At 41.8% G+C, this 21,885-nt stretch overlaps 1 protein-coding gene across 1 annotated transcript in view; it reads left to right on the top strand.

The window, feature by feature from the left end:
* Positions 1-21,885, top strand: part of SND1 (staphylococcal nuclease and tudor domain containing 1) — a 417,734-nt gene that overhangs the window by 253,570 nt on the left and 142,279 nt on the right. The window contains exon 15 of the mRNA XM_077770770.1: positions 14,159-14,300. Coding sequence (XP_077626896.1) covers positions 14,159-14,300 — 142 coding nt within the window. The remainder of the gene's footprint in view (positions 1-14,158; positions 14,301-21,885) is intronic.

Below are 21,885 nucleotides of genomic sequence, written 5' to 3'. Positions count from 1 at the left end.
AACTGTGAAGAGCCCTTTGGTTGTGAAATTAATTTGTTTTAAAAAGTTCTAAAATGAATATCCCTTTCATCTACAGAATGCCTCATTCCATGCCTGTACCTTACTTGGTCTACCATTTTGTTCACCGGTAGGCTTTTGTTGTAGAAATGTAGGCACCATAGCCAATTGAGGTACACAGATTGGGCATTGAAGACAGGGCCCAGTTTGACATTTGCTGCGTGTGTCCCAGCTGTGCAATTCAACAACTCTAAAGAAATGTTTGGTCACGTGACTTGCCCACAGGTGCAACACTGTCAAAGACAGGCATTCTTTATTTGTTGCTTCTGGTAATAAAGTCTCTTCTTTCCAGACTAATCACACTTGATATGTCACTGCACTGAATTCTGTTTTCAGGAAGTTTTCTGCCACAGATTTTTCTAGTTCCCTTCTGATTCCTTATTTAACTATGACTTAACACAGGAATGCATGCAAATGACCCCTTAGAAACAGGGTCCTAGCTTTCATTTAAGTGTCCTGAGCTATAATAATGACTTTTTACTTTCTTCCTTTGTTCAATGGAAAGAGAAAGGAAATTGAAGTTCAGGAGCATTTTTTTCCCCAAACAAAACGACCTCTCTTTCCAAAGGGAGTGGCCTCTAGCATAGATTTGGCTATCACTGGGTCATGCCCTTGAGTACTCTTTTCCTGTTCTCTGAGTGCATGTGGATCTTGTTCTTTGATAAGTTTCATGGATCCAAATTGTTTAAATGAGCCCATTACAAGCTTGGCTAAATCAATATTAGGATATTTTGAAGGCAGTTGATACAATTTTTGATTCCCAGGTTCAGGTGTGTGATTGGGTTGTCTCCTCTGTCCCATGGCTGCTGAGTAATGTGATAGAACTTGAAATGTTTCTACCCAGCCCTGGCTTCCCTATCTACTTCACCATCATAACACTACTTAGCCCTAGATTGAACTCATTTTGTCCTGTGGCTATTGCTTATATAAACATCTCAAAGTAAGTCATTTTTACTAACATAGACATTGTGCTTACTCGTATTTAAAGGCTTTATTTAGCATGCTTCCAACGTATTCCCTACAGAATATGTTGTACAGAATTTTGGACACTCTTTGCAGTGTTGACATCCAGATAAATATCCTTGAATCAGAGCTCAGGGTCAGCTTGAAATTACGTAGTAATTTTGTGCCTCAGTTCTTTAGGAAATGATGTTTTTCAGAAGAAATGATAAAATTCCCAATATAGTATCAGATCTAGGAGGTGTCTGAGAATATAACCTGTTACGAAGGTTTTGAATTTGGAGTTCTGTTGATAATACGTTACTGCAGCATGTCTGGATACTTTACCCACTGTAGAGACCATTCATTTTCTTTTATGTCATATTCAGTCTATCCTCATTTCAGTTTCTCCATTCCGACTGACTTCGTTATTAATTGGCGTTTCTTGAATGGCATTTCTTCTTCTTGGAGTGCTATCTCTTCTCTTCTGACCATGCCTTTCTCCTCCTTCACGGTATCTCTTTTCTTCCAGGCAATTTCCCCTTTTTATCCTCACTGCCTTCTGATCGTGCCTTTCTTTAGCATTTCCATAATCACTCATTACCGGGATTTTGCGCTTGTTGGTGTATTGATTGTTAACTATTCTCAACATGACATGTGCAGTGGTTTTCCTCACTGGTTTCTAAACGCCTAAGAAAGGGAGGTCTTTTTTGTATCTCTTCACAGAGCCTCATTTAGATTTGACGTGCCAAGTGATAACCTAAAGCAATATGATCTTGTGTTAGGAAAAATATGTGACCCTGGCTGCTAGGTATAAGGTTAGCTGTGGTGGCTAGTATCTAGACGTGGACAGGCTAGTAGGAAGGGTACAGATTTATTAGCATGTAGTGACAGTATGGAGTCATGATTAGTAGCATGGGTCCAATATCTGATCGCCCAAGCTCAGGTCCTGGCTCCATTGCTTGTTATCTGCCACCTGAAGGAAGTTATTTAACCCCTCTATGCTATGGTGTTTCCACTGTAAAATGGACATTAATGGTCCTTTCCTCATTAGGTCATAGTGTGATTGAATGTGTTAATCCATGCAGAGTACTTAGAGCAGCTGACGCAGTGAGAGCTCAGCAGAGGGCAGTGGTTCACATGGTGGTGGTGATTAGTGTTAAATTGTTGAGCATGCTGCTGAGCGTATAGGAAGTCCTCTATAAAAGATAACTACCCTCATCATCATCATCATCAGTTGTATTTGTATTCTAAACCCTTATCCAGTTCTAGTCCCAGCTCATAACCCTCCCTCTTCTGAGTTCTTTTACCGCCTCTTTATCTCTTGAGATATTTAACATATGCCATCTGGCCTGTTTTTAAATGCATTTGTCATGTTGAGTCAGTGAATGAATGAACAAACAATAAGTATTATATTGAGTGCTTCTTATATGTCAGACACAATGCTGGGTGTTGAGGACATAACGTTGAACAAGACAGTTACAGTCCTTATAGGACATACACAATTCTTTCTATAATTACAGTTGTGCTAGTAGTGAATATGTGTGCTCAGGGCCATAGGTTATTCAACGTGGTTCAGAAAAAAATCTTTTAAGTGCTTTTAAAATGAGGCCTTAAAGGGGCGTCTGGGTGGCTCAGTCAGTTGAGCATCTGACTCTTGGTTTGGCTCAGGTCATGATCTCACAGGATTGAGCTCCGTATCAGGCTCTGTACCCATAGTGTGGAGCCTGCTTGAAATTCTCCATCTCTCTCTTTGTCCCTTCCCCACCCCCCAAATTAATAATTAAACTCTAAAAAAGAATGAGGCCGAAAGAAGGAGTTATTCGAAGATCTTGTTCAGAGCTAAAGAATGAAACTATGTATGGGAAGGTCCTCAGCTAGGAAGTTGCTTGGGTTCAAAGGCAAGGCCATTATTGCAGACATGTGAGGATTAAGATGATAAATGATTGAAACATTTACACTTTGTAATCCTTGAGGAAAGATTTTTAAATTTGTCTGAAGAATCAGGAGAAATCATTGACAATGGAGTGGAACAATTAGGTCAGCATTTTATAATTATATATCTTACCCTCCCCCACTGCCCTCACCTTAGCTGCTCTGTGGAGATAGACTTGAACCAAAGAGTGGCATTAGGATGCTGGTTACCAGGGGTAAACAACTAGGGTTGTGACAGTGGATGTGGAAAGATAAATTTGAGATCCAGTTTGGTGGTAAAACTGGTAGAATTTTGACCACTGCTTGCATCAGGGGAATGAAACCAGGTGTCATGCTTGAGCATCCTAAGTGTCTGAGTGCAAATACCTGGTGATTGGTGGTGCTGCTTTCCCGTATGGTAAACACTGATTGTGTAGATATGGGGTGGAAATTAAGAATTTCTGGACATGTTAAAGTTGAGGTACCCATGAGCCATTCAGATGGTCCAGAGCCCTGAAAAATGGCTTGGGCTTCCTGCATGAACTTAGGACTGTTGGGGACACACACACACACACACACACACACACACACACTCCCCAGAGAATATTAAAAGTCCCTAGGCCAAGCCACTTGTCTCCAAAATTTAAAGATCATACATAGTGGGGACGTTACTTGCCAAACAGACTTGAAAAGATGGTTCCTGAGCTGTCAGAGGAAAATCCTAGAAACTAAGAGGAGAGAGCCTTACAATACAAGACTTGACTATGCTGCTTCAAGCTCGAGAAAGAAGAAGATTGAGAACTGTTCAGTAGATTTAGCAGCACCAGTTACTGGTGACTTTAGAGCAATTTTTGTGAAATGAAAAGACATAGGGACCAAGAGCTAGATGTCCTTTAATTAGACTTACCCAGAAACAATGTCTACCCAGAAACAATGTCTTACAGCTCTATGCTTTCACTTTTAGGAGTTTCCTAGGAAGCGTAAGTAGATAAATGTGAGTAATGATGGTGCCTGTGTAGTTTTCAGTGAGTGAGAAATGCAGAGCAGTCATAATTACATATGCACTCATGAAGAAAGACATGACAGTGATGTGAGATCCTCCAAAATCCTTCGGGTACCTTGATCAGAAGTCTTTGTGTGAATTCTGCCATCAGGTGTGCATCACCTGTGCATTCTGGGGCACATCGTTTCCATTGATAGGCTAGATCCTTAGGGTCTTCTAGAACCCGAATATGATGTCCACGTGTGATTACATCATGCCAGAATTGCATAGTCACTAGGGGAGGCAGGGTTAAATCTGAATGTTTCTTTAGGAAGAATTAGAATTCTCCAATAAACTCAAAACACTACTTTGCTAACTACCCTTTTCTAGCAGAGTAGTTTCGTTATGATGTAAGCCTATTATCACTTGAGAAAATGTTGAATTTGGCTCAGAAAAAACTAGAGAGACAGTTATCTGACCTGATTCAGCTTTGCCCAGATAAACTCACAATCAGCACTGAATGTTAATTTATTCTCTTTTGAAAACAAAATCTTACACACATTTTTTACCACAAATTTTCTGTAAAATTTTTGGCTTTAAAATGCATCAAATATAAATAAGCCAAAAGAAGAAAATGACCTGTACTACTACTATAAAAACTGAAAATTTTTAATAAAAATATATCTATTTACCAAAATGTGGGTTTGTTTTAAAATTTCTTTGTTTTATTCATGGTTTTTTTTTTTAAATGTTTATTTACTTTTGAGAGAGAGTGTGTATGCAAGCAGGGGAGGGGCAGAGAAAGAGGGAGACACAGAATCTGAAGTACTTTTAATGTCTACCTGGTAACATCGTTATCTGTAAATCTTTATTGAGTAAAATGATAGGTTTTTGGTTTGATACATTCTTCAAAACACCGATCACCTTCTGTCTTAATTATTAATAAACATTAACTGGGGCACCTAGAGGCTCAGTCAGTTGAGTGTCCAACTCTTGATTTCAGCTCAGGTGATGATCTCACAGTTTTTGAGATCAAGACCTGCATCGGGCTCTGCACAGAGCACTGAGCCTGCTTGGGATTCTCTCTTTCCCACTCTCTGACTCTCTCTCTCAGAATAAATAAACATTTAAGAAATAATAATAAACTTTTATCAAAATAGTTGCCATTTCTCTCCATGTCTCAAAAACTAGAACTTTCTTTTCCACATTTTAAAATTATCATTTTTTATTAACTCTTTTAAAATATAGAGTTCAAGAAAACAAATTAGACATAATAAAAAAAGCTTTCTTTAAGATTCATTGGATCTAAATTAGTATGTCTCCAGGCAGAAATGTTCAATGTTCTCTAAGGGGTATTGGAATTATTTTAGTCCTCTAATCTTTTATAATAATTATTTTGATTTTAAATTCTATGTCACAGGTTGCTGCTTTTTTTTTTCTTTTTCTCTATTATTTTCTGAAGTTCTTATCTCAGGTGGGGTAGAGTTTAGTATGCCGTCCTGAGTTCTTGATTTGCCCATGAAAAGAAACGGGTGCTTCATTAGACTGTCTTTTAAATTCTTTACTTTGCACATACTGTTATCTCTTAAGCCATTTTTTGCTTCTGTAATAAATTCTTACCTCTTGCCTATAGAGACTTCGGAAGTGATAAAAATTGATCTGAAACTTTCAGGGAAAAATATATTTCAAACCTGTTAGTCTTATTTTTTTTAATGTTTATTTTTCATGTGAGAGAGAGACCGTGCGTGAGCAAGTGAAGGGCAGAGGGAGAGGGAGACAGAATCTGAAGCAGGCTCCAGGCTGTCAGCATAGAGCTCAAGGTGGGGCTTGAACTCACAGACTGCAGGATCATGACCTGAGCTGAAGTCGGACGCTTAACCGACGGAGCCACCCAGATGCCCCTGTTAGTCATTTTTTTTAGGCGTGGTCTTATAATTGATATCCAGAACAGTAGACTGATGGGGTGCTTTCTTCTAGATTCTCACTGTCACCAACCATGTGTAAGCTGTGTTTTTAGATCAGCTGCATGTCCTCTTTTTCCAAAAATGTTCAGGATGTCTACTATGGTATTCCTATAAAGAGTCATCATTTCATTCTTACAAAAGTAACGGCAGAGTTTTGTGTTTTTTTTTAATGTAAGTGGTCTTTTTCTGTTATCTTTGCTTCTGCTTATTTTTACCAATTTAAAATACCTTTAACTATATTTTTAACCATTTAATACTTTATTACAGATTAGATGTCTACAGTTTGGATAAATTACATGTTTTTTTGAGAAATATTTAACCTGAAAATAATTGGAAGATATGTCTTCCGGTGTGTTAAGCTCCTCTAGATAACTTATTACTATGCTGATGGATAATGAGAGGAATTTATCTGTTGACTCAGAGTACTTACAAATAGAATAGTGAGAATGAATATTCTTCTGAATAAAACTACAAAAGCAATACTGTATTTACTTACCTGACCTCAGAGGAGAAGATATTTTATGAAATAAGAATAGGATTTTTTAAATTATTATTTTAATAGAAAGGAAGTAAACCAAGAAAGAGGAAGTCGTGGATCTCGGAAACACAACCCAGGATAGGATGTGAAGGGAATTTCCGGAGTCTTGGTGAAGGGAAAGCCCAGGACATGCACTGTGCTACAGGCCTCACGGGCCATCTTGCCGAAGTCAGCAGGAGGAAGGAGGGGAGCATTCTGGGGAGGGCTGTAATTTACAAAGTCTTAATGAACACTGAATATCAATTTAAGAAAAATTATAATAATCTGATGGGAAGTTAGAATATGGAGAATATTCTCTATGGAGAGAATATAGGAAAAGGAAGTGTTCAGGATAGGGATGGGGGTGAAGGTGGGGTTTGTTTGTAGAAACTTTTCTGGACTTCACAAGTTCCAGGCCATCACTTTGAGGTAGTTCATTCTGTGGACTGGCAAACTTGAGGAAGCACATTCCTTGGCTCGCCACCTCCATGGGCTTCACAGCTCATCCGAGGTAGAGAAAGAAGATTGAAGATCAGAGAAAAGCAATCTTGGGTAGTTGATAGTTTGTTCTAATTAGGTAAATACTTCTCCCACCATCTGCTCTTTCTATGCTATACTTAGAGTCCAGACGGGGGGAAAAGGTCCTGTAGAATAAGCCAAGCCAAGGGCATTGTATTTTCTATTGATGATAAAATGCAGATTTTTCCACTAAAAGGCAATGACTTCATTTCTAAAGGTTAAATTGAATGGTTATCACAGTATAATTTTAGCTAGTTAAATTTGGGAAATTGAAAGTCATTCAATAAAAGAATAATCTCTGAGCCAGTATAGAATTTTCATTTGATAGAGAATTGGATATTATTTTATTCACGGTAAGCCATATCACATGGTTTTATTTCAAGGTAAGAAGTGTCAGTAGAGGTATGTACTTAGTAGTACTTTATGTGAACAAAACATTTCCTCTATATGGCCAGTTGAGGATGGCATCATGCTTTCCTTTCGCCTTTGCCTAAGAATCACTTTCTTATGCTGCTTTTGGGAAACCAATAAGATTTATTTTTCTATCCTTCCTTTAACCCCACGATTTTTCTCATCTAAACTATTTCCTGCTTGAATTTTTAACAATACTTTAATTCATTGAACAGTTAGATAAAGTAGTTTATCTGAAGCATAGCTAGTGTTTCATTTTGAACTTGTTACTCTGAGCTACTTACAAATTAGTTGACTAGGGAAAAAGTTTTCTTAAGTTAAAAATTAAAATATTTCATAGTCTAGACCAATTTTTTCATTTTAAAAATTGGGGTATAATTATATACCTAAAATGTATTATTTGTAGCATCTAATTCTATCAGTTTTGATAAGCATGTACATTTTGAGAATCAGTGTATATACATGTAATCATCATCATAGTCAAGACAATGGAGCTGTTGCATCATCCCAGAAATGTCTTTTGTCCCCTGGGAGTCAGTCTCTAGGCCTTCTCCTAGTCCCTGGCAGCCACTGATCTACTTTCTGTCCTTTGTGATGTGTCATATAAAGGGAATCATGCAGGGGCACCTGTGTGGCTCAGTTGGTTAAGCATCCAGCTTCAGCTCAGGTCATGATCTCACGGTTTATGAGTTTAAGGCCCGCATTGGGCTGTGTGCTGACAGCGCAGAACCTGGAGCCTCCTTCAGATTCTGTGCCCCCTACTCTCTCTGCCCCTCCTATGCTCATGCTCTGTCTCTCTCTGTTTCTCAATAATAAATAAAATCATTAAAAATAAATTTAAAGAAAATCCTGCATTTGAGAGCCACCCATGTTGTTGCCTGTATCCCTGTTACTGCAGAGTAGCATTCCATTGTATGAGTGGACTGCAACTGCTTTCTCCATCCCCTGTTGAGGGAGCTTACAGCTATGTCCAGTTTGGGGTGATTACAGATGTCCAGGCTATATTCTGGGGCTCCCTAATCTGTTTCTGTAATGTGATTTGACTTTTTTCTTAGGCTGCCATGATTGTCCGTCAGAACTCTGTTTTGCCTATTTCTCTTCCATGCACAGTCTGTCTTCTCATCTTAACATCACCAAGTGCTGCTTTCTTTTATCAGTATTTGACCTTTTGGAGAGAAAATAGGTGGTAGACAAGACCAAGCAAATACAAATATTTATAGACACCTGTCCTTTGCAGGGCTCCTGAGAGTGACAGGCACATCCTTAAAGTTTGTTTCAAGTCTGATTGCAGAGAAATATCTTTTCCTCCATATTTGGGACATGAAGCCCCACTTGCACTGACATGCTCTGTGGCTTTCTTACAGTTTGAGAAGCTCCTGTTGGGTCTGTCATTGGTTTGCAAGTTTGGAAGCTTTGCTTAGCCAGGCCGTCTTAACCTAGTAATTGGTAAAGGAATAAAGACAGAGGAAAACGGAAGATTGTGTTCTCAGTTGAGGATGCTACAGATTGGAACGCCAGCCGATCTCAAAACTGTCTTTGAGCTTAGTGCTCCTACAATTGTCCTCTTGATTCACGCTCCCAGGAGTGGAGCCCAGAGCACAAGACATTGTGTCTCCTACGCTCTGACATGTTAGAGGCCTGAGTGAGGTTTTGTGCCAAGGAGGTAAATAGTGTGAGAAACTGTAAACTACAGACCGCACTTAATGAAAGATTATTGATGGCCAGGCTTTAGCGCCTTTCTTTTTTTTTCTTGTTTCCTTGTAATTTTGTTTGTTTTAGGCAGAGTGTTTTTCTCTAGGTTCTCTGCTGTGTTCACTTCATTCCTGTTAAATTTGCACCTGACTGATGTTTATGCCCCCAGTTCCCTCACACACAACTCACCAAAAAACATCGATAACCAGCCCGGGAAGGTTGGCTTCACATTTTTTTGGTAATATTTTTTATTTATTTCTTAGAGAGAGAGAGAGAGACCGTGTGAGCATGGGAGGGTCAGAGAGAGAGAGGGAGACACAGAATCTGAAACAGGCTCCAGGCTCTGAGCTCGCTGTCAGCACAGAGCCCGATGCAAGGCTCGAACCCACCAACCGCGAGATCATGACCTGAGCCAAAGTGGGACGCTTAACCAGCTGAGCCACCCAGGCGCTCCTGGTTTCAAATTTTTAAGTGCTTTGTGGTAATGTTGGAGCTGGATGGCACTCCCAAGTATCTCCCCCAGGGCCCCATTTTTATCAAGAGATTGTCATGCTGTACAGCTGCTTCCTCACTGAGAACCACAGCCTCAATTCTGTGAATTGAAACGTCCCACTGGGGCCATAGAGCCCAGGTTTTGGGAAAGAGGAAGAGTGTGGAGTGATGGATGACTTTCTTGCCCTTCTAGTAGGGGATGTACTATTGTTTTGTCTTCCACACAGCTGCAGGGAAAGTCTTCTTGGCCTCAGGAGCCATGAGAAGTTCCTGAACTATGGCGATGACTTGTCACAATATGCCTTAAAATGTGTGTGTTCGGGTCCTGTCCTTAGCTATTCTGATCTCCCTGTTCTTTTTCCCCTCTGTATCTATTATCTGATCTTTTGTATACCCGGATTCTGCTGCTTCAGTATTACGATTGGTTGCACCCAAACAGCATTGTGCTCTGGGGCCCTTTAGCCTTAGGTCAGCACCTGCAGGGTCCTCCTTTGCTGGACGGGGCAGCGCAGGGGCGGGAGGAAGCCAGGCAACTTCTGTCAGGTTGGTGGGCTTCTTTAAGCTGTTTCTCCAGTGCTAGTGCAGTACCCCCATGGTACCCTAATAAGCCCTGCACATGTTTGTTTTTAGTTCTTTTTGCTATGATGTTAATCTAAGAGCGATTGTGATGATGAAAACCAATTAGCAGTTCTCTTTTGAGACCTGCCCATGATAATCCTGATTAATGGTTAACTAATAGGTTTACTCTGATTCCCATTTCCCTGTGCTGTTTTGTGTGTTGAGATGTTTGCTTCTAGCCAGTAATGTTAATGCCTACCCTGTGGGTGTTTTCAGTGGGAAAATCCTAGAATTCACTCTGCTAAGCATCTAGTACAACCTGCCAGCCTCAACCCTGTTCGAGAATTCACAGAACTTTGATCTATGTAAGTTGTGCTCTTCTAGGGTGCTGAGGCCACGGGTGTCTGAGTAGAGCTGTCCTGTGCCTGGCGTACCTCCGCCTTGTCCCTGCTCTCTTCTGCCCCCAGCCTGCCCACTTTCCCAAACTTGGTGATTTGTTGTACTAAATTATATGAAACGTGTTTGCTTACACAGCACAGGTTCTTTGTAGAGACAGGTTGCAATCTAACTGCTGAAGGGAATTTTACTGGCATTGACACATGTACCTGCATTTGGAAGAGGTTTGGCCTGATCGGCCGGAAGTGAGGACAGCATAGGAATATATAATGGCGTTGTCTTTATAACCTTTCCCTCTCCCTCAGGATCATCCTGCCTTTCTTTGGGGTCATTCCAAACCCCGTTCCTATAAGTTGGAGGTATAGATATTAACATCCTTCGAAATGAAGTCACCCCAGGCACATTTGTTGCATCATTACTTTCTCAATTTCAAGGTGCATTGAGGAGGCAGAAACATTCCTTAAAGACATGCCATCCACGATAGCAAGTTAAATGTAGCTAATGCAACCTTAAGTTAGCTTTTCTAGGATTACAGGAAAATACTTATGTATGCTTTGTTTTGGAGCACAGGTAATGTGAAAACTAGCAGTGCAACAAAAAAAGACTTACCTGCACAGAAGTATAGTTGCTTCTTGATTATTTACACCAGTGGAGGGGAATATTGGTACAGAAAACTAGAGCTAATGTGTCTGCTTGTGTTCTCAAAGCCTTGAGCCAGTGTCAAGCCAGAGAAGTATGGCGACTAGATTCCCAGGCCTCGTGTACCTGAGTCACCACATGGAAAACCTGAGGATGAGAGTCTCTGCAACTGGACTTCTAAACAGAAGTATTTGATACTGAATGGTCTTACTTCGAAATGAGCCTTTTGTTATGTCTTTAAATCTGAGGCCTTTTATCTTTTCTTTTAAAAATACATTTTGAGGTTATAAAGAAATCTTTGATTTCACTGAATCTCACTAGGCCCTCCTTCAGGCTTATTGGAGAATTTCAAATGTCGTGTTAATGGTGTTATTTGAACTTTCTCACTTTACTGTCCTTAAGATCCACCTGGCATGTTCAACTCCTCAGTGGGACCTAAACTGCTCTCTGTTTCACTGTTACTCATAATCCAGTTTTCTCTTTCTTACCTAGTGTTGACACCTTAGGAGTGTGAGAGACTGAAAAGCACATGGCTGTACTTGCACAGGCTCTTTGGAAGGCCAGTCAGAGTTTAACCACGTTCAGTCAATTTTATGGTAATAACAATCAGAACTCCTAAAATAAATAAATTCCACAGCTAAATTAGCAGGGAATGGTTTTTGGCTACATCACCTGAGGGAGCTTGTCAGTCTGACTTACCAGTCTTTTCATTTGAGCCTCTGAAATGAATTTTGAAGGTTTTAAGCACTTTTGTGTTGAAAAGGAACATGCCAAGCCAAGGAAGCAGTCGAGATGACAAGGAAAGACAGACACTACTGTCTGCCTGTGAGAGAGATTCGGAAGAGCTCACATTCTCTGGTGCTTATATTCAATTTAGTTGAATTTTTATTCTTAAAAATCTGTGAACTAGAATGAAATTTCCATCTTTTCCCTTAACGGGTGCTTCAGAGGAATATCGTCTTGTGCAGGCCTGGGGAACACTTGCCTCCGGAGGATCAGGGAGCTCCATGTCTCGTCTTGTGGTTTGGCCTCTGGAAGTAAATATGAACAGTTGTGGTAGGCTTGTAAAATTTGCCTTCATGCCTTCAGTCGTCGTAGTTGGCTTTCACTTCTAATCTTTGTCATAATCAGTGGCATGTCACATTCTCTTTGCCATCTTCCCATATGTTGTTTCTGGATTAGGACTGTTAAATTGTAGATTGAAACCTAGGAGGAGTCAAGAACATGTATTTTGTTTTATTACGTGGCTGATAGTAAGGTACCTTTTGTTTCTCCTTGGTTCCTGGTCTGCAAAATTATCTCTCTTGATAAAGTAGGTAACCATCTAGCAAAATAGGATGCGAGTCTGCTCCAACTTTCTTTTTGTATTAATACCTGTGTGTGTGATGCTGTTATTCCTATAAGCACCTTTGTTCCCCCTGCAGATACATACATCCATAAGACAATGAGCAAAAGTTTGTTTCTGGAAAATACAGATTACTGCAGTTTTGAGGGGAAAGGCCCTCTGTTCAGAGACATTAAGTCGCCTCATCATTTGTGATAATCAGTTGGATAATTGTTGTTGACTTACTGGCTCAGCTCATGAATAATGTCCCAGATTTAGACTAGTGTGGCAAAAGGATTTTAATCAGGTAGTGCTTTCTTTCCCATGGAGCATTTGTCTTGCTTGACTGTTCTGGACTTCAGCCAACTGCCAGAAAGGCACTGTCCCACTGTATATGGATAGTAGAATATGTGTTGCTTAAGTGTTCACTGGGGGAGTTCCCAGCCCACTAAAGCTCATTGTTACCTTACCTTCTCCCAGTGTGCCATTAGAGACACCGAGAATGGATGACTGTCTCTCCTTTTCTCTGAGAATCTGTTTGAAGGGAAGGATGAATCTCATTACTATAAATATTGTTTTCATCCCAGCCTACCTCACTGCTTCTGAATGAGAGGAGCCCCTTTGGCTGCTGTGAAAGCTCTCAAATACTTGATGGCTTGTTAAATTTTCATTATCTAATGTGCATTAATTTAGATACAATAGCTCTGTTGCTAGGAGCAGAGTTAGAAAGGAAGAGCTTGGCGGAGTGCAGACAGCTTGTGTCGCAGGAGTCAGGAAAGTGTGCAGAGCTTGCTGTCCTCAGAAGGAGTTTCCAGTTCTGCTGGCTGGGCTGAAAACCTCGGAAATTCTGATGTCTGCGGACTATTCCCCTCGCACATGCAGTGTGATGTTTTGATTCTTGCTTACTCGATCATTTGTTTAATTAGCTTGAGAGACTGAAAACTGAGTACTGTAGCTGAGAGCTTTAAGGTTCAAAATGTCCATGATTTGGTTACTCTTGACTGCTCTTGACTGTAGAGTGCGTGCACTTTGTGTTTTGTGCATGAAAAAAGTTTTAAAGTGTTGCACCGTTTTGTGTGTTGTTCTTGTTTCTATAATTGTTGATGCTGACATGATACGGTATAGGTCCCCATGAACATGTCCTACAGCTAGAAATTTCCCAGGCTGGGACCGGGAACAGTGGGCCCAGGTCCCAGCTCACCCCTGAAAAGCTTGTAGAACAAGGCTTCCTGTACAGCACCCAAAGAAGGCTGCACTCTTCACATTCACAAACAGTGAACTCTGAATCTACGTAACCTACTGAAGTTTCTTGGGGAAGAGGCTTTAGATAACACAGCCTGGGAGTCACTTTTTTTTTTTTTTTAATGATAATTAAAGGGTAAATTAACCTCCAAGGAAGGTTAGTATTAGTCTTCTCCCCTCAATTTGTGTTCAAGGGAAAGAAGCCCTTTTTCCTATCCTGTGAGGAGTGAAATTTTCATTTGAAAGCACTTTCCTATATCCATTGAGTGCATAGTAACAGAATCGAGGGAAGCACACAGAGTGTTCTGGAAGTCTCTGATTAACTATATTTCTTCTATGGATGTCACATGGGTATCTTGCCTGTGTCATATTTTAGACTAGTCTGATCTTCTAGGGTTATTTGCCGGGCTTCTGGTGGTCTGCAAGATTTTTTGCCCCAGAACGGAGAGAAAGAATCATTTGCTCAGATTCTATTACTTTTTTTCTAATGATTCTTTCCTTTTATCCACCAGGATACCCAAAAAGCGAAGCAGTTTCTGCCCTTCCTTCAGCGGGCAGGTCGTTCTGAAGCTGTGGTGGAGTATGTCTTCAGTGGTTCTCGTCTCAAGCTGTATTTGCCAAAGGAAACTTGCCTTATCACCTTCTTGCTTGCGGGTAAGTCTCGTGTGTTCTGTGGCCTGATCATTCTTCCTGGAGCTCAGAAGTCCTGCATGGAGGTCACGTGCCCTCCTTTCCCTTGTGTTGTGGACAGAACCTTGAACCCATCTGTTTTCATCTCTAATTGAGATATGAACACAAAATTTGTAAATTTGATCCTTTTGTTACGACAGACCCAGCACTGCCCTCCCCCGTTCTTCATTCCTCCCAACCACAGGATATTTGAGTAGAGTAGCTTAAAAGCAGCTGAAGATGTATCGTCATACAGCCTGTCTGAAGGGAATTCCAGACAAAGAAAAATCTTAATGATGGAATTCTCACAGTGGTTATTTCCCAATTGGGATAGACCACCCCTGCCATGTGAGTCTTGGGCAATCTCCCAGAGGGCTGCCACCCCCTCCCCTCGTGTCTCCCTAGACAGTGCCCTTTGTCTCTCTTTTATTCTTTTCAGGTGTCATTAGGATCCAAATCCTTTATGAAATCTCAGACATGACATTACCTACACAGACTCCTGCATCTATAGTATTTCTCTTTTGCACTAAGTTTGATACGCTAGGGCAGCCACCTTTTCTTTGCTAACTGAACGTGCACCTTTCTTATCCTATCTTCTCTTCTAGTAGCTTAATATTTCACAAGCCAGCAAGATTCTGTATGAACTGTGCTCTTCTAGCAATTTACATTTATGCATTCAAGGAGCAGACTGCTTTATTTCTTCCCTGATGGCAGATAATAAAGTTATTTATTTCCAATCAGTACTTCGCAGAGACTGTGGTCTTTGAGAGAAAGTTCATTTTACCTCAACACCCCACACCCCACTTCTGTACACACAAACATACACTCGCTCACAAGGGGCATATTCCGCTGTGTCCTCCTGGTGCACGTTTCCTTTTCTGTTGCTACTCTGTTCTCCCAGCACTCCTTCTGCTGGATTCTTGAGCAGAATTTGCCATGGGGGAAGAGAAACGGGAGCCATGCTTCCTGTCCCCTGCCAGATTGCCTCAGCCTCCGTTTCCTAGAAGGAACCAATAGTTTCTTCTCTGGATAAGGGCCACCCCCAGGCCCTGACTAAGTGGGTTGTTATGTGAGATAAATCACTCACCAAACACATGGCCGTGATGCTTGCTGCTGCTGTTGGGCCGCCACTTCTGGCTGAGGCTCACTCTCATACTCTTTAGAAGTTAATTATCACTGCACAGCTCTGCACGCTTTCTGAAGGGACTAATTGAAGTATGACATGAAGCTCAGGGGCAGCTGTAGAAAGGAAGGGCCCAACCAAATCCATATCATACTGGAAGACTGTGCTCTTGTGAGTTGTAGTACACGGAGGGGTAGTGTGGCAGTGTGTGAGAGAGGCCATTTGTGCCCTTTACTCAAGGTTTCTGGAGCGGAGCAGTTTCTTATCAGTGAAGTTTTGTTGTTACAGAGTTTGAAGTATATATTCAGCTTTTCCTTTGGTCTGTACCTACAAAACGAAAGTGTGGAGCTTTATCCCAGAGGTGAACAAGAGAAAAAGTTGTTATTCTTTCTGGGAAACTTGGCCACAGGTCTGTAGGGGAAAGAAAACATTGAAGTTCTGGCTTCTAAACTCAAAACGACCTGAATGGAGTCAGCTCAGAGCTTAGACCTATCCTGGCTGGATTTTTTCTGCAGAACCCTTCTGGTTGTACTTTCTTTCCCATGGAGCATTTGTCTTGCTTGACTGTTCTGGACTGAGTCCACCTTCCAGAAAGGCACTGTTCCGCTGTATATGGATAGTAGAATGTGTGTTGCTTAAGTGTTCACTGGGGCAGTTTCCAGCCCACTGAGGCCCAGACCCAGGCAGCCTGGCCACTCGACTCTGTAGCAGCACTTCCTGTGTGGACTTGGCAGTATTCAAAGCTTAGCAATTCAAAAGGCAGTGCCTGCATTACCTTATATTCTGATAGATAGATTACCGAAGCAAATATATGATAAAATAGAAGCTTTTACATTTTTCTTCTGCCATACTGTATGTGGTTATATTCTGCACCTTCTGGTTTCTTTAGAAACCTAGCAAGGATACAGGACAGTGAAAAGTTGTAAGAGCACGCAGACCTCAGTTTGAATCTGCACATGCAGGTGACTTTAGAGGAGGTTTTTACTCTCTTGAAGCCTTAGTTTACACATCAGTTAACCAGAGAGTGTTTCTTGCCTCTTGGGATTTTTGTGAGGGTTTAATAACATGTACAAAGGGTTCAGAACAAGCCTTCCGTAAAGAAGATTATCCCATAAATATGTTTCCTTCCCCTTCCTCTCACAAAGACTTGGTGAATTCATTCATAACTAGAGCTTTTCTTAACTCTTCATGTAATGGTATAGTTGTACAGTGCGAGTGCACCTCTGTGCCTCTACTATGGAGACTTTGACCTATCTGTTAATGGAAATAAATCAAGGAAAGGTACTGTTCTAGCCTCCTGCTGAATGAGCAAAAAGCTCACTGGAGGCCATGGCTTTTCCCTTTGAGTTTAGAGCAAGCAACTTTGCATCCTGGGAAGACATGGTCCTAGATGTGAGGACACTCTAGCGCGAAGACAGACATGCAGACAAACTGCAGTATTGGGCACTAGGTGAGAGAAGTATTTACAAGGCACAAAAGTAATACAGAAGAGGGAATGATTGGTTACTTGGGTGGAGATCAGAGTTTGCCTCCCTGATACCTGATACCTGAGCTGTGTTTTGAAGAACAAATAGAGGAGTTTGCAGTGCTGGGACAGGAAGGGCAAAGGAGGAAGAGAGAAACCTTCTAAATAGAAGTTAACAGCATGTATGAAGGTGTAGAGGTTTGATACACCCCGGTGTGTCAGACAGCTGTGGCCCTTTTGGTATTGGTGGAGTATAAAGAGTGAGAGGTTCAAGTGGGATGAGGCCGCACATGCAGACAGGGTATACTGTGGACCCTCAGAGTCACCGGCAGATTGAGCAAGAGAGCAATATGCTCACACCTGTGTTAAAGGAAGTTTACGTTGATGAATACATGGGAGTAAATGAGGCTGGAGGCCGGGAAAACCATTAAGAAGCAAGAGGGATAGAGGCCTAAAGTCTGGCAGTGAAGAAGAGGCGAGTTGAAATAATATTTAGGAGAAAGAACTTGGTAATTCAGGAAAAATCCAAATGGATTTTCTTTGGTCAGAAATGGGGGTGACATTGAGTGTAGGAGGAAAGTACCTTGTCCAAGGCTTGAGTGTTTGGGCAGACTGGGATGCCCGTCAGCATGGGCAGCACAAAAGTAAGAACAGATTTTAGGAACAGATAATTGGTGGTCAGAGGATTAGGTAGAGAATCCTGGGAGTAATGTTCAGGAAGCCAGGAAAGGAAAGAATTCCAGGGAGTCAGCAGTTTCAGATTATACCTAAAATATCAAGTCGGTTAAAACTTTGAAGCAATTTTATACTGTTTATCAATTAGTAAGTCACAGATGACCTTTGTCGGTGCAATTTCATCAGACTTGATTCAGCTAAAGGCAGATTACAGGCGATTAGGGTGTAAATGTGGGAAATGAGGAACAAAATCAAAAATAGAGTGCTCATTACAAAATTCTCACAGAGAAGCAAAAGGAATGCATAAAAATGAAAGCTAAAGGGTCACAGTAACAATCTAAGGATGTCAGCAACTTGACTACTTTTATAACCATAATGTTCTCAAGACTGGAACAGAACCTGGCTTGTAATTGGAAAAGCTATTCAGTATATCTATTGTTTTCTTTCCTTTTTTTTTTTTTAATGTTTATTATTTATTTTGAGAGGGGCAGGGAGAGAAGTGGACAGAGGTTCTGAAGCAGGCTGTGTGATGTCAGCCCAGAGCCCGATGTGGGGCTTGAACTCATGAACTGTGAGATCATGACCTGAGACAAAGTTGGACGCTTAACCGACTGAGCCACCCAGGTGCCCCTCCCCCTCGTTTTCATAGTACCAATTACAGAAGGTAAAACTTAACAAAATCTTGGCAAATGAGATTATGAAAAACATGGAGTGAGAAAATATAGGAGCATGAGATGCACTGGTCTGAATTCCGAGAAGAAATGAAGAAAGGCTGCAAGGAAATGATTGGCAGAGCAGTGACCTAATGGAGACCGAAGGAACAAGATGGATAGAGAACAGGGAGGAGGGATTGTCCTTAGAGGAGGGGTCTCTTGGTCGCCTAAGACCCACTGAACGTGGGTGTAGACACAGACGCAACATTCACATTGTGGGGCAGTTCACCTGGACGGTGAACCTCATTGCACGGCTTTGCAGGTGTCTGTGGGATGTGCCCTACATCATGGAAAGACAGCTTTCTGCTGGAAACGATGTCTCTCTGCAGCCAGGAGGGAGTTTGGGCTGTGATTCTCAAGGGGAAAGTCAAGGGAATTGTTCAGCAGTTCCATATGTGCTGCTCTCATTAATCCCAGCCTTTCAGAGAGCCCTCTGGACTTCAAGGTAGGCTGGACACTTTCCATTTTTATGTGGCCTTTTTTGGGCAGACGGCCCCACAGCTTGATAGGGAGTGGCATTTGGCCCGAGCCAGCTGGCCTCTCTGTCATGGTTCCTGCACCCCTGTATGCGGAATGGTTGCTTGGTCAGATGGGATAGCAGGTGGGGCTGGGCAGAGTCAGCTGTAGCTAACAGGTCAGTGCCTCCCAAAAGCTCTCGCCCTTTAGTCCTCTGAGCACCTGGCTTAAGTTTGGTCAGTGAGCAGGTGACCTCACACCATCAGAATGGAGACTGTTCACAGTCCCTCTCCTTGCTGCTGTGGCCTCCTCCTATGCATACTTACTCCATTCACGGAGGCGGTAACAGTCAGGTCTTGTCCTGAGTTCACAGGGAAGCTAGGGTGCCCGGGTACCCTGCATTTGTTTAAAAGCATCCTTTTTCCTGTCCAGCGTTTAGTGCCCCCCGTGCTCTTCCTTCCATTAGAACAAAAGCAGTTTACCCCCACTCTGGTTTTCATTTCCTTTCACTTGTCATGGGTTTCACATTTTAGTTTTCCTGTCTAAAGGGATACTGAGGCACACATATTTGCAAATCACTTAGCCTTTGATTCACATTTTTATTTAATGGCACCAGTGGACATAGAGGGTGTGTCATATTGCTATGACCTTCATAGTACATCTCCACATTTTGAATGCTTTCTTAGCCCTGGAGTATCTGGGTCATGCTAAAGGCATAGTTCAGGCAGTAGTCCTGTTGGCTAAGCAGATCAGGCATCAAGCTAGTGCCTGTAAACCAAATGCCTGAATTGTAAGAGAATAATAATTTGAGGTTTCAGTGCAAAGTAATCTAAGTAGTCTTATATCAGGTATTTGGTGTCTTCTGCTAACTCACTGCGCTCACCCCATTTGCATTTCCTTGTTCCTCACGGTAGGACAGCACTATGTATGACAAACCGTGGACTAGGGCAGGTTTGGAGGGTGGAGGCGTGGATGACAGTCATCTTGGTTGGAACTCACAGTACAAATCACCTAGAAGGTAGCAGCCACCTGGCAGGGGGTTCCCGTGTAGATCACAGCAGGTGACTTTTAATTAACCAGTTACCTAGTCATATGAAACAAGACTAGAAAATGAGACTTCCCTTTGCCTGCCCTTTAGCATTTTTCAATTTCTCTCTCTCTCTCTCTCTCTCTCTCACAACAACTTCCCACTGCAGTTGCATTATAACAAGGAAAGCAGTGAGAAAAAAGGTTCTAGGTATCTAGAGTTTGATAAATTTTGATATGCATGGTGGGTGAGCTAAAGGTTCGACTGTGTGTCCTTCCACCCTGAATGTCTTTGAGTAAAGTATCTCATGTCCTTTGTTTTTAACGCCTCTTCTCCAACCAATCCAAATAGGAGTAGCAACTTCCTGTTTCTCAGTAGACAGAAACTTCTAATGAGAGAGGAAAGGGAAGGTGAACAGGAATATCATCCCCATCTCCTGGCCCCAGGAATGGTGTATCCCCATTGATTACCAGTGCCTCACCAAATTACACAATTAAAGCCAATGTATGTTTAAGTGAGAAATCCCATTCTGCTATCACAGAGGTGCTAATGAATCAGACTGTTATGTGGTTGTGTTTGCTGGGCTTCTATCCTTAATTAAGCAATTACAGGGTCTGCTGATACTTATGAATTCCTTTCAGATGCTTTAATTGAATTGCAGCTTAATGGGTATTTGTAAAGTGGGGTATCCTCTCTCTTGGGACTTGCCAGTTTGATTCTGTCTCCACCACCTACTTGCTTGCACTTGGGTCCCATTACCGGAAATGGGCAGCTTAACATGCCCATTTCTGGAGCTGTTCTAGTTCTTCTCTTTTAAAGATACCATTCTATGAATTTTTTGAATTAATGTTCATGTCAGGATGTCCTGGAAGGTCACTCGTTAGGAAAACATGAGCACGATAAACGGGTTGGGGGAGCCTTTTTTAATGAGGCCAAGATTTTGCAAGCCCACTGTAAGAAAATGCAGTCTTTGATAGGTAGATTGTGGGTGATGCATAAATTAATATGACAGTTTCTGCTTCCTTGAATAGCTTCTATTCTAGTAGCATCGACAGCTATATGAAAGACTTGAACAAGGAAAAATAAAAAGGCGTTGTGAAAAGTATAGGCAACATACCAGGAGAGTGCAGAGGGAAAGTACAGTTGGGGAATGGCAAAGACTTCACAAGGGAGGTGGCATTTGAGCATCCAAGATCCGGTACATTTCTTTTGGCAAGCTAGGTGTGATTCATCTAGGCAAAACAACTTAGCCCATATCATTAGTTCTCAGGAAGAATAGCCTGAAAGAAGTGGATGTCCTCATCAATCATTTTTCTCTCTGCTTTTGTATAGGCGCATAAGCTTCCTTCACTGCTCCCCTGCCATTGAGCACTCAGCGAGTGCTCTGCCCTCCTCTGCCAGTCTTCGCATGTATACCATACCACCACCCCTGGTCACGTCACGTGGATGAAAGTGCAGGCCTCCAAAGATAGCCTGATTACTTCCCATCTTTAGATCACGAATCATCCCCAGAATGAGCCTTATCATGTTTGTGGGTCATTCAATGGCATGGCCATTTAATAATTTATTTCCATTGGGCCCTGTGCTAGGGATTTAGAAATCTACAAATTCCAGACTTCAAGCAAAGCAGTTGTATCTGCTGAAGTAAAGAATGTATAGGCATGAAGGAAAAAAAATACATGTTTAAGAAGGCTAAGAGTAGGAGAAACGCACATTAAAAACCATACAAATGAAAACCGCTCCTGACTTTCATAGAATAATCATGTAAGTTGTGGTACCGTCAGGAAGGCCAAGGCAGTCCTCGTTTACATCTGGGGAGGGGTGGAGCTGAGTGCTGGTCCAGTGCAGGGCAGGGCAGGCCTAGAGTAGGGTACTCCATCCCAGGACCACCCTTTTAGGAAGGATGTCAGCCGACTGCAGAAGGATCGGAGGAGAGTGACCAGGGTGGCAAGTGACCAGGTGCCAGGACCTGAGGACTCGTAGTAGATAGCAGAGGAGACTCCCAGGACGGAATGGCTATCTCAGGGTCCAAAGGCAGAGATTCAGTGTGTTCAGTAGCCATTTCTTTCTTTCTTTCTTTCTTTTTTTTTTTTTTTTTTTTTTTGTGCAAG

This window comes from Crocuta crocuta, unplaced genomic scaffold (assembly GCF_008692635.1).
Source record: "Crocuta crocuta isolate KB4526 unplaced genomic scaffold, BGI_CrCroc_1.0 scaffold266, whole genome shotgun sequence".
Lineage (NCBI taxonomy): Eukaryota > Metazoa > Chordata > Mammalia > Carnivora > Hyaenidae > Crocuta > Crocuta crocuta.
This window is presented reverse-complemented; position numbering and strand designations above follow the sequence as displayed.